This window comes from Natator depressus, chromosome 6 (assembly GCF_965152275.1).
Source record: "Natator depressus isolate rNatDep1 chromosome 6, rNatDep2.hap1, whole genome shotgun sequence".
NCBI lineage: Eukaryota > Metazoa > Chordata > Testudines > Cheloniidae > Natator > Natator depressus.
The window spans coordinates 110,886,046-110,898,227 of NC_134239.1; the positions used below are offsets into that span (position 1 = coordinate 110,886,046).

A 12,182-nucleotide genomic window follows, 5' to 3' on the forward strand; every position below is an offset into this window, starting at 1 on the left:
TTTAGTAGAATTGCCAACTGTAATGGGCAAGTGTGGAGTGGGAAGGGTCAAGAGACATGCAAATGGGGGAGAAAGATTTACGAGATGAGTTAGAAGAGAGTACTACAGTATAATATGAAACATTTAAATGATTCAGATCTGCACATTGTTAAGACCTTGTAACCATATGATCTTGTTATCATTACCTTTGTCCTCCCTGCCCTCCTTTTGACAGTTATACTCACTTGTATTTTGTCTTTAATTATGTTAAAAGTTCAATGGCTGGGACCCTCTCTACCTGTGTTTGGTGAGCTCCTAGCACTATGTGGTCATGACCTTAATTCAGTACTTTAGGTACTACTCTAAAGGCTTGTCTACCCACAAAATTTGTGCAGCTTTAATAATACTGGTATACCTAAAGTGGTACAACACCCTTGGTGTGTATACAGATATACCAGTACAAAGATGCTTATACTCCCACACAGAAAGAGGAAGAAGATATACCAATATAAAGGTGCCTTATACCAGTCTAACTGCTTCCACACTGGGGGAATTGTACTGATATAACTTAAGGAAAAAAAGTCACTCTCCTAACCAGAATTGTTACAGTGGTGAAGAAACTGTGACCATGTCTACACTACCATGCATGTTAGCAAAACTTACGTTGCTCAGGTGTGTGAAAAAAAAAAAACACCCCATAGCGATATAAATTAAGCCAGCATAAGTGGTAGTATGCACAGTGCTATGTTGGTAAGAGATATTACAGCAGCGCAGCTGCATCAGTACAGCTGTGCTGCTGTAAGGTCTCTAGCGTGGACACAGCCTGTGCATAGACCAGGCCTTATACAAATGAAATTTTGGAGAGACGTGAGAGACGAAAGGAGACAAAACAGGGAAGGAGGTACAGAACATAATGCAGGGGAATGAGACAATGGGCTGGAGCAAATGACTGAAAAATAGTAAACAGACTTGAAAGATAATGCAGGAAAAAGATATACCAACTTTATAGGAAAGGAAACAGTGCATCCAGGAAGGAGAAGAAGGTAGAACAAAGCAGAAGAGATGTACATTACATCAAAGTGATAATACGCTATAATAAAACAGTTGTGTATTGTATTTAATTCCTTTAAATTACAAGATGAATAGCCTCAGGGCTGGGAGGGGTTCAACGGTACAGGAGCAAAACATCTTTTTCACTCTTGCCAGTTGGCACTGGATACACATATCAAGCACTGCATATAAAAAAACAAACCTTTTACTTAGGCCTCATCCACACAGAAGTTGCATCAGTTTTATTAAGAGCATTTTTAAACTTATTTAATTAAACTAGTACAAATCTGTGTGTAAACATTATCAGTTTAAAACTGGATTTCATCAGTTTAGCTTGCACTGGTAAATTAAGTAATGATGCAAGTTGAACCAATATAAAACAGATTTAAACTAAATTAAGTGTCCACACAGAGTTTTGCAATGGGTTGACTAAGTTAGTTTAAAAATGGGAACAACTGTGTTTAGACCAAGTCTTAGCAAAGTAACTGTATGCATTTAGCATCACTGTGGGCAAGAGGAGAGAATATACAGAGCACATTTAGGATGAATGTTATTTTTGCTGTTTGTTCATTTGGCTATGTGCATATACAATTAGCTAAGATGTGCACACAACTAAGGTAACTGTATATAAATTTTCAGAATCTCTGCCTAGGTCTTCCATAGCAACTAGTGATTTCGGGTACCCAACTAGGGTATGATATTCAGAGAATGGTTGCTCAGCATTTTCCAAAAGTTTGGCCCCTTTCAAGGTGTCTCAAATTGGGCACCCAAAAAACACTAATCATGTTTGAAAGTTTAGTCCCTGGTAAGTATTATTAGGTTTCAAAGATCAGACCCTTATGACCTGAACAGTGGAAGTTCACAACTCGGAACCACTTCAGGATGCCAATGGCCCTGTTCTGCAGACTTACGCACATGCTTACCTTTGTGTATTACAAGTACTTCCACTGACTTCCATGGGATTACTCAAAGTGGATAAACATGCCTAAATCTTTGCAAGATCAAGGTCTAAAACAGCACCATACATTTTCACATTCAGGAAGTTACCTTCAACAATCATTAGGACTAAAAACTTGTCTTTAATTATGTCTTGCATTTGGATAATCTGAATCTGTCAGAGAAACTGTATAAATATATTGAATGGATCAGGAGTTTGACATCTTGGGATTAAGAACATTAGGATATTGCTTATTCCACTATCAGGACCGAAGGGAGCCAATATGTGTAACAATGAAATAGCAATGGATTGTAGATATTTCAGTTACCTGTCACATGTTGGGAGTCAGTTACAAGGATAATTAATCTTGTATCACAATCTTAACTGCACTTAAAGAAATTCACAGACTGAGAATGTCTACCAGATCACCTATGATACTCATACATTATTATTTTCAAAAGAAAGTATTCAGGTGCTCAGTTCCCATGGTCGCAAGGTGTGGTATAAACAACTAGATAGCTATGTCTACATTAAGTGTATATTCCCACATGAAATCTGTGGACGGCTTAAAAACCTCAGTCTTGAGTCTGTGCAAATCTTTGACGAACTGGTACTTTTACATTGTCATGGACAAATACCAAATAGAAAACATCAACAAACCCACCTGATTTTTACAAACTAAGATTTACTTGTGGCAGAGCATTTCAATCCTTTTGCTGGAATGAATAAGTCAGTCACATCCACTAGATTTCATCAAGATTCTTTTTTGTGATAAATTTGGATTTGAGAAAGCAAGCATTATTAGGCTTTTCAAAGCCTGAATTATACCTTGTTTCCTTAAAACTCATCTCAGAAACTGCTTGTCTGAATGACCTCAAATTATGCCAGTTCTCCTCTTGCAACAAACTACACTTACAAAGTGTGAAGTGCACAAGTTTGAAGAATCTAGATAGGACCAAAAACACCAGTAAAGGAAATATTACTAACTTAACTCTGGACTAGCATTTCTCCACATTAAACATACATACTGAAAATAAATCTAAAATTAAAATTAGTTTCCATGTAGGAATCTAACGAGACAATTAGTCACTTCAGTTCTGGGACTCTTGTAGTTAAGCCATTTATTTCCAAGAGATATACAACAATTCCATCACTACCAAACCAGAAAGAAGCATATTTGTAAAAAAGAGCTAGTTTAACTTCACCTGGTGAAGAGATTCAGTGCATTGAAGTTCATTAACTAAACTGACATCCACTCAGTTTTCTTATACTGATGAGACTTCACTGGCATCAACTGGAAGTTGTGGTGACAAAAGTAATTTCTTGGCAAAACTCAACTTAAAGTAATATTTCACATGAAAAAGCTATGTTGAAAGAAGGTTATTTAGGTTCCAAGTTTAATTAAAAGTTCGGAAACATTAGCTTTATGATTGCAACCACAATTGTGCCCCCTTATGCATCCATCCTATGCATTGAATAAGACAGAAGTCCTCTTAGAAAAATAGTATGCGATCATGCATTTAAAAACAGTATAGGGGAAAGAATTTAGGTTTCTTAATTTATAACTGACAGTACATTTCCTAACTTGCAAGTTCTAAACTTTCAAGTCACAAGCAAAACAACATTATTTTAAATGTAGTTATGTAGGCAATTTCTTGGCAAAGTTCTCCTTAATATAAACAAACAGTGATTTTCAGCAGCTTCTTTTTCAGCAAAACATGAGCAGAATTTCATGGTACAAAGAAAAGGTACCTCTCTAGCCTAAGAACTTTCTCCTTGCTTAATTTCCAAAGCCTGTGGCAAACAACAGAGGTATGGGGGGCCTCAAAAAAAAACAAACAAACAAACAAAAAAAAAACCTAGAAATTTTTAAAGTGGGAAATATTAGGCAACATAAATACAGAGCTTGCTGCTATCTTCACCATAATACCACACATTTTGTCAAAACAAAGCAAGATTGTATTCAGAGACCATAATCTTTTTGCTGATTAACCAAACATTATTTGAACTACCGTATATACTAGTTCACAAGCCAAATTTTTTTTAGTAAAAAAGGGAAGCATCAGAGAAGAGGGTTGGCTTATGAATGGGTATAGAGGTGGGACACAGCTCCCCCCCCCCCCCCCACAACAGAGGGGGCAGGAGGGGCAGCACAGCCTGCAGAGCCAGGAGGGAAGAGTCGGGGCCAGAGTCTCTCCACTTCTGGCCACGCTGCTCTCCCCCCAACCTCCAAAGCAGCTGCAGCTCTCGGGCTGGCAGGCTGCGGCCACACCGCCCAGCCTGCCAGAGCAGCTCCGGCCAGGCCACAGACATTGTGTCCCCTGGCCTGCCCCACCTAAGGTGGGAAGGGATGGGATGGGGAGAGTGTGGAGGTCCCGGGCTAGGCGTGGGGTCATGTGTGGGGTGGTCGCAGGGGTTACTCCCCTGACCCCCCGCTTCTCCTCCCCCCAAAATTTCCCCACCAGTTGTTGTCCCGGCCCATCAGGGTAAGCAGCTGGCAGGCCAGGACACTTTGTTTACTTAGGTTTACCTCCATGCCTGCAGACGCTCGAGGTAAACAAACCATCTCGGCCCGCCAGCAGCTTATCCTGATGGCCGGGAGCCAAAGTTTGACGACCCCTGAATTATAGGGTCGGCTTATGAATGGGTGATAAAAATTTTCCATTTTTACTTACCAATCTGGGGGCCGGGGGGGGGGGGGGGGGGCTTATAAACTAACCGGCTTATGATCAAGTATATATGGTAATCTGAATTTAATTATTCTATAAAAGATTAAGATAAGGAATATAACTTGTTTCTTGTGGCAAGATTATGTCCTCTACTATAGATTTATAGATTCCAAAGCCATTTATAGATTCCATGATCCACAGAAGGGACCATTGTGATCATCTAGTCTGACTTCCTGTATAACACAGGCCAGAGAACTTCCCAAAAATCATTCCTAGAGCAGATCTTACAGAAAAGCAGTCAGTCAATCTTGATTTAAAAATAGTCAGTGACAGAGAATCCATCACAACCCTTGGTAAATTGTTCCAGTGGTTAATTACGCTAAGCATTAGGAATTTAGGCCTTATATCCAGTCTGAACTTGACTAGCTTCAACTTCCAGCCATTGAATTATGTTATACCTTTTTCTGCTAGATTAAAGAGCACATTATTAAATATTTGCTCCCCATATAGATACTTATAGACTAATCAAGCCACCGCTTAACCTTCTCTTTGTTAAGCTAAATAGACCGAGCTCTTTGAGTCTTTCACTATAAGGCATGTTTTCTAATCCTTCTCATGGTTCTTTTCTGAACCCTCTCTAAACTATCTATATTGAGTTGTGGGCATCTGGACTAGACAATAGTTCAGCAGCGGTCGCACCAGTGCCAAATACAGAGGTAAAATAACCTCTCTACTCCTGCTTGAGATTCCCCTATTTGTGCATCCCAGGATCACATTAGCTCTTTTACCCAGTGTCACGCTACCAATAGTTGAGAATCCCACTATTCGTACTTGATGCATTAAAATGGGTGTTCAAAGCTAGGAGAAACACTAAGTAAAATCTGAAAATGGGAAGTAGACATTCTTGAAGGAGTGATAAGCTTCCTATATGACAAAGTTACTTTTAAAAATGTTATCCTAAATAATTAATTTGACAACTCCACCAATTTGGAATATGAAAACATATTATAAAGGCTTGGTCACATGTCAATGTTAAGATTCAGGTAAGATTTCCTCTTAAAGCAGAGATTTAGCCTTTAAAAAAATGCCAAAAATTTACAGCAAAATTTACAGCACAATGTTAGTATAGATGGAATTTTCTTGGACTGCCACTGAATTGGCTACTTAGTTTGAATTAAATTTAAAAATGAATTTTTGAAACATCCCAGTGATTGACTTTTTGCAGACCCCTTTTGATAACAAGTGGCTGGTTTGACACCCTTCAATCCTTCCAAATAGTTAAGACTCATTACCAGCTACCTTTGAATGTATATTAGATTTTAATTAAGCAAAATTATCAATGATTGTCAAGACAGCAGGGAAAACAGGAAAAAAAAAACAGACTCGATATAGCTGTCACGTCCTATACTTACAATGGAGCTCTTTATGCCTTCATTAAAAGTTGCCACCACATCACCAGTGGATGATGCCACTAGTAAAGATAATCACTATTTTCCACAGGACTGAAGCTACACGCTGCCCTCAAAGATGACTGCCATTTCACTAAAACCTCCCACTGGTTGACATAAATGAAATGTAGAACATCTATGTTTTGTTGGATGCTGTGCCATAACTTACATACTGTAATGTTTTTTCACTCTGATGTTTCTTTCAAAGGATATTTTCTCACTACGTGAATTAAATAAGCTATTTTTTTAAAAAGAAAACAAACCAACCATAAGAATCCCAGTACATACACATCATCAGCAGGATTTGAACCCACAAACCTTCAGATCCCCAACTCTAACCTCTATACTATTTGGGCTACTGAAATAACTTTTTTTTTAAATGTGGGCTAAGACCTAACACACACTTTGTCAGATAATTACAACTATTTACTAGATCAGTGGTTCTCAACCAGGGATGTGTGTACCTCTGGGGGCACACAGAGATCTTCCGAGGGTACATCAACTCATCTAGATATTTGCCTAGTTTTACAACAGGCTACATAAAAAGCACTAGCAAACTCAGTACAAATTAAATTTCATACAGACAATGACTTGTTTATACTGTTCTATATACTATATGCTGAAGTGTAAGTACAATATTTATATTTTAATTGATTTATTTTATAATTATATGGTAAAAAGGAGAAAGTTAGCAATTTTTCAGTAATAGTGCTGTGACACTTTTGTATTTTTATGTCTGATTTTGTAAGCAAGTAGTTTTTAAGTGAGATGAAACTTGGGGGTATGCAAGACAAATCAGACTCCTGAAAGGGGTACAGTAGTCTGGAAAGGCTGAGAACCACTGTAGTAGATGGTAGGAGGCGGCTTGAGATTTCTCCCACAGCCATCAGCAGAGTGTTACCTATAGTCAGAGCAAGGGGACTAGTAATCAGGACTCCTAGATTCTATTCCTGGCTGTGGGAAAGGAGTGTTGTCTAGGGGCTAAAGCAACAGCTTAGGCAACATCACCAAGAACTGATATCTAACAAATTCTTTCTAACTGTAGGAGACTGGGGTATGTAATATTAAGAACTTGGCTTCTACTCCTAGTGAGGGCATTCTTAAATAAGATAACTCACAGATTGTGCAAACTGTGTGATTGATACTTGCCTACCTTCTAAGGAGGTGGTGGTGGGAAAAATGAGCCCTTTTTCAATAAAAAGTTAAAAAGTGAAAAGAAATGTGAACAGCTAAAAGCAAAAGAGAGATCTGAACTCCTTTCCTGGCTTCCAGTTCAGCTCACCTTCCCCTACTGAAGGTCTTTTTATGGAACCTCTCACCCTCTCTTCCCTTCCCCAGACTCGGAGCCTGATTCAACTGAAATAGCACACACTGCTTGCCATGGGAAAATTAGACTATTCTGACTCAAGAAGGCAGACTCAATGGGACTGAAGCCACGAGGAAGATGACCAACCCCTACATTCTAATAGTTAGGAAACAGTGAGGAGATGAGCAGAAGCTTTTGGCACAGACAATCAGGAAGCAGCAATCAGAGTTCCAGGGAGAGAGAAGCTATAGGCTCCAGTGTTAGGGGCTCAGCAGCTTCTGTAAAGTTCTGCAATTCTGAGATAGTCATCCTCTGTAAGGAGCTATAGCCAGCCTGGTGGAGTAATTCACATTTTCTACTGCCCCAGGAACATGAGCTCCCTTGTGCCAGGCTTAGGAAGGGTAGCTCCTCCCCCTTTCCCCTCACCTCAAACATTTTTGCTTCCTCCATATCCCTACAAGACATAGGAAACACTAAGATGAATCCCTGCCTGTCCTTCCATGCCCAAAGCCTCCTTTCACTCGCCAAATTAAGAACCTATGAAAATCCATAAACATAAAGTTTCCCTTAGAAGTGGTTAAGTTAGGCTTTGTCTACACTGGAAACTGGACGACAGTTCTCTCATTCAGAGGTGGGGGCGGGGGGAACAACAACAAAAAACACACACCCCAACAACAAAAGTTTTGCCGATGAAAAGCGCCAGTGTGAACAGCACTTTGTTGGCAGAAGAGCTCTCCTGCTGACAAAGCTACTGCCTCTCATTGGGGGTGGAAGTTTTTTTTGTTGGCGGAAGAGCTCTCTCCTGCTGACAAACAGCGGCTATACTGTGTGCCTTTTAGTGCCATGGCTGGAGTGGCACAGCTGTGTCACTAAACGGTGCGTAGTGTAGACAAAGCCTTAGGTTATGTGTAATATCCCCCTTAGGTTCAAAACCCAAACAAAAATGCCAATTATAGGTCCCCTCTTACACAGCACATTTCCGTTGACAGTGACAAACTCCATGTTGTCAGAAGGAAGATCCTTCTGCCTCCAACTGACAAGAAGACACATTGATCTCCCTCAAAGTATAACTACAATCTCATACTTCCCCCACAAACATAACAGGTTACATTCAACTTGTGCACGTCAACTTTGAATATTTGCTAATACTGATGAGGCTGTAATTAAGATTTTGCATTCTACCACAAGGAAGATTTGTGTGTTGTGCGTTGTGTTTCTTTATTAGTTGGAGGCAGAAGCAAGTTCCTTATGATGAGGAGTCCATCAGTGGAAATATGCTGTGAGGGCATTAGGGTACAGATAAAAGGTGTCCCATAATTGGTATTTCTTTGCTTTATAAGGCTTGCACAGTTGGGGGGTGTGGGAGAACATATTAATCAACCTGAATCATTTTTAAAGCTAGTTTTTTGTATATGGAGTATACATAGACAGGACTACATTTTTAGACCAGTTTCCTTTCCATCAAACTGTTTTGATTACAAACTTTTATCCCTACTTATAAATCCTATGGCACCAGATGGTCGCTTACATGCATTATTAAATAGCTACTTTGTTACATTAAGATGGCCTACAATTACTGATTTGATAGCACCACAATGCAATAAATATGCTACTGTTATTACTAGTTATATTTCCCATCAAGCCAAAAAGCTTTTCATATTTATTCAGTGAGTATGATGCATAAGAATAGGAAAAGCAATTTTACAAGAAGTAACAGATTAGTATGTCATTAGCATACTGGATGACAATATGGTGGTTGTCCAATAAAAGATGATCACCAAACAACTATAGAGAAAGTACCTTCTCCTCCAGAAATCAGCCTGCCCTAACCTCTCTTCTTAATCTCGGAGCTAGACTATAAACAGTCTGTTACAATCATATTCGATAACTTGTCTACATGTAAATTCAAAAAGTGAAATGATCATACACAATTGGTTACAAGAACATGGAAACAGAATCCACTTTGCAAATGACATACATAAAGCTCCCACCACAAAACAAATGAGCAATGCACCCATAGCTGCAGACTTGCAAGGCAGAAGCAATAAAGTGGTTAATTATTCAGTTAACAATCACATTACTGACATCAACAGAAGACTGCAGGAAGTGAATCCCCTTAGTTTGTTAACATATAACAAAGAGTGATGATCCCCACAGAAATTAAGGAGAACCAATTATCCCAATGCATCTGATGAAGTGAGCTGTAGCTCACCAAAGCTTATGCTCAAATAAATTGGTTAGTCTAAGGTGCCACTAGTACTCTTTTTTTTTTTTTTTGCGAATACAGACTAACACGGCTGCTACTCCAGAACCCAATATTTTAGAACACTAATCTAATATTAAGGCATTTATTAAGATAAAGGAGTTGACTTCCTTACAGTCCCCTCCCCAAGGAAATCCTTTTTTAAAAAGTGTTTCTTTAAAAATCCACTTCACACGTGCGTGACAAAGAGAATAATGCAAGGTGCCCATGGTCTTGCAAGTGTTACTTCCCCCCCACCAGCTTTTTATCCCATGAAGAAAGTTAGTCACCTTCACCAGTCAGTATTATTTATTTCAACAACCCAAACAAGTCACCTACCATCACCAATTTAACATAAATCAGGGCAGTAGTTCCAATCCAGTCTGACAACACTATGTCAAATGAGTATGTAGTCACACACCTTTACAAGAAAATGCTTTTATTCTATGTGCCACCACCTGCACCTGCCTTTCCTTTGTCAGTAGGTCTGTGGATTTTCTGTGATCAGGTAGGTTAGTACACCATGAAACTAACACAAATAATGATACTATCACAGGGATAGTACGGAATTGCCACTTTCCTTCAGATGTGTGTTAAGACTAAAAAGAGTGCACCCTAAATGTCAAGCGCCCTCCCCACAAAACACCCTCCCCTCCTTCAACTGATTATAAGGAATCTGCCACGAACAGGACACAAAGCCTTGCTAAATAATCAATTTTACTGGCCTGCCCCTGCTGCCCCCACCCCTTCCAGGTAGGCACCGGATTAGCCTGACATTTCAGGCCAAAGCAAGCAGGGTTTCAGGCCAAGGGCACTCCGGGGCCACTCCTTTTACTTGCTGCCAGGCGGCTCTTTTGGAAAGAAGGCAGAGCTGGGAGGCGGCGGTTATCGGGCGTCAAGGGTCACATCCTGGCGACTAGGGTGTTACCAAGGGAGGCGTCACACCCAGTGGGCGGCCTCTCCCCTCCATGCAAAGCACGGGGTTTAAACCCAGGGTGTGGGGGGATGACTAGCCGGCGCTGCCCCTCCCCAGACTGCTCTCACTGGTCCAGAGGCCCAGGGCTGCTCCCGGCTCCGGGGCTTTCCTCCCCGTCCCGCTGGGAGATGCCCGAACCGCCCCCCACCGCCGATCCCTCCATCGCCCGCCCTCCCCCGCCAGGCCTCACCCCACTCGAGGAAGTCGGAGACGTATCGGTCCCTGCGGAGCGGCGAGTCGCGGCAGCACTCGGTGTAGAGCCCGACCAGCAGGTCCAGCAGGGTCTCCACGCTCAGCGCGCTCTCGTTGCGCCGCGGCCCGTCCAGCAGCAGCTGCTCCAGCTTCTTCAGCCGCACCTTGGCCGACATGGTGCCGCCGGGCGGAGCCGGGGCGCGCCGGCCCGGGCAGGGGGACGGGGACGTACAGAGGCCCGAGGCGCCGCCGCTTCAGCGTCCCCGCAGCAGCACCATCCGCTCCGCGGCACTCGGCTCGGCGGCCCGGACCCGGCAGCGGCGGGGTCTTCTCCCGCCCCTCACGCCGACATCTTGGGAGCCCCCCCGGGGGCCGGGCAGCTGCTTCCACAGGTTCTGCCCCAGGCCCGGCTGGTCCATTGACCGGTCCGCCCGGACCCGGCCTCCTGCGCCCGCCTGCCCGCCGCGCCCGGCTGCTCTCAGCGCCCTGGTGTCCGGTGCGAGGAACGGGCGTCCGCCACGGCTGCTCCTCCTAACGGGACCAGAGGCCTCAGGTAGCCCGAGACAGTAGCGGCTCCTCAGCAGCGGCGAACACGGCTCTGTCCGCAGGAGGCACCAAGCGTCCCCAGCCGGGACCCAGAGCTACGCCCACCACGCTAGCGTCCCCACGCACGGATGTGCGGGGCGGGGCGAAGCCGTTCTGAGGAGTTTTGGGGAAAGCCGCTTGCCGTAGCGTGAAATGAGGGAGGGCAGCTATCAAGTGTCTTTGGAATGAACTCAGCAGATTCGTCATCCGTGAGCGGAGGCGAAACCATTCGTTTCAGCAAATTCGTTCCCTGGCCATGGAGGGGAAGGGGAGGCTTTGGCGTCTCCTCAGCAGATTCGCATCGGCTCCTCCCTTGTTTGTGATCTGCCCCTAGGACAATCGCGGCCGCTGCTCTGGGGGGTTTCGGGGAGGGCCAGTGGGTGAGGTAACCGCAGGGCAGGTGCGGGACCGCTGTGTTTCACTGCAGCCGCCCGCGCAGAGCGCAGCACCCGGCCGCCCGCAGGGCAGGTCGCAGACCGGAGCCGGGCGCCGTGGCAGGGGCTGGCTGAGCGGCTCATCAAGGCCGCCAGGGGCAGGGCCGGAGGGGAGCCGTGGCTGGAGCAAGGCTGTTCGTCCGGGGCCCAGGACCGCTCGGAGTCGCGTTACTCTGTTACGATTTGAAATCCCTCTGAGGGTCACTCCATCCCAAAACCAGCGCCCAGGCTTTAGTAATCGTCCAGCGGGGTGCTACACTCTGATGCAAGGTAATTTAGTGGTAGCCAAGCTAATACAGTAGGTTGTCAAAAAATAACATACAGGGTATTTTATTTAACCCAGAACAAATGGAACTGGATTCCA

The 12,182-nt window shown here is 43.3% G+C and overlaps 1 protein-coding gene across 7 annotated transcripts in view; it reads right to left on the bottom strand.

Moving 5' to 3' along the window:
• The window catches only part of CDC42BPB (CDC42 binding protein kinase beta), a 140,660-nt gene extending 129,562 nt beyond the window's left edge, over positions 1-11,098 (bottom strand). For 5 of the 7 annotated variants that reach the window (XM_074956277.1, XM_074956282.1, XM_074956279.1 and 2 more), the window contains exon 1: positions 10,798-11,098. In XM_074956277.1, the coding sequence (XP_074812378.1) occupies positions 10,798-10,975 (178 nt within the window). In that variant the 5' untranslated portion in view covers positions 10,976-11,098. The remainder of the gene's footprint in view (positions 1-10,797) is intronic. The other 2 variants (XM_074956278.1, XM_074956281.1) reach the window with 1 other exon arrangement.
• Positions 11,099-12,182: the final 1,084 nt, after the last annotated feature.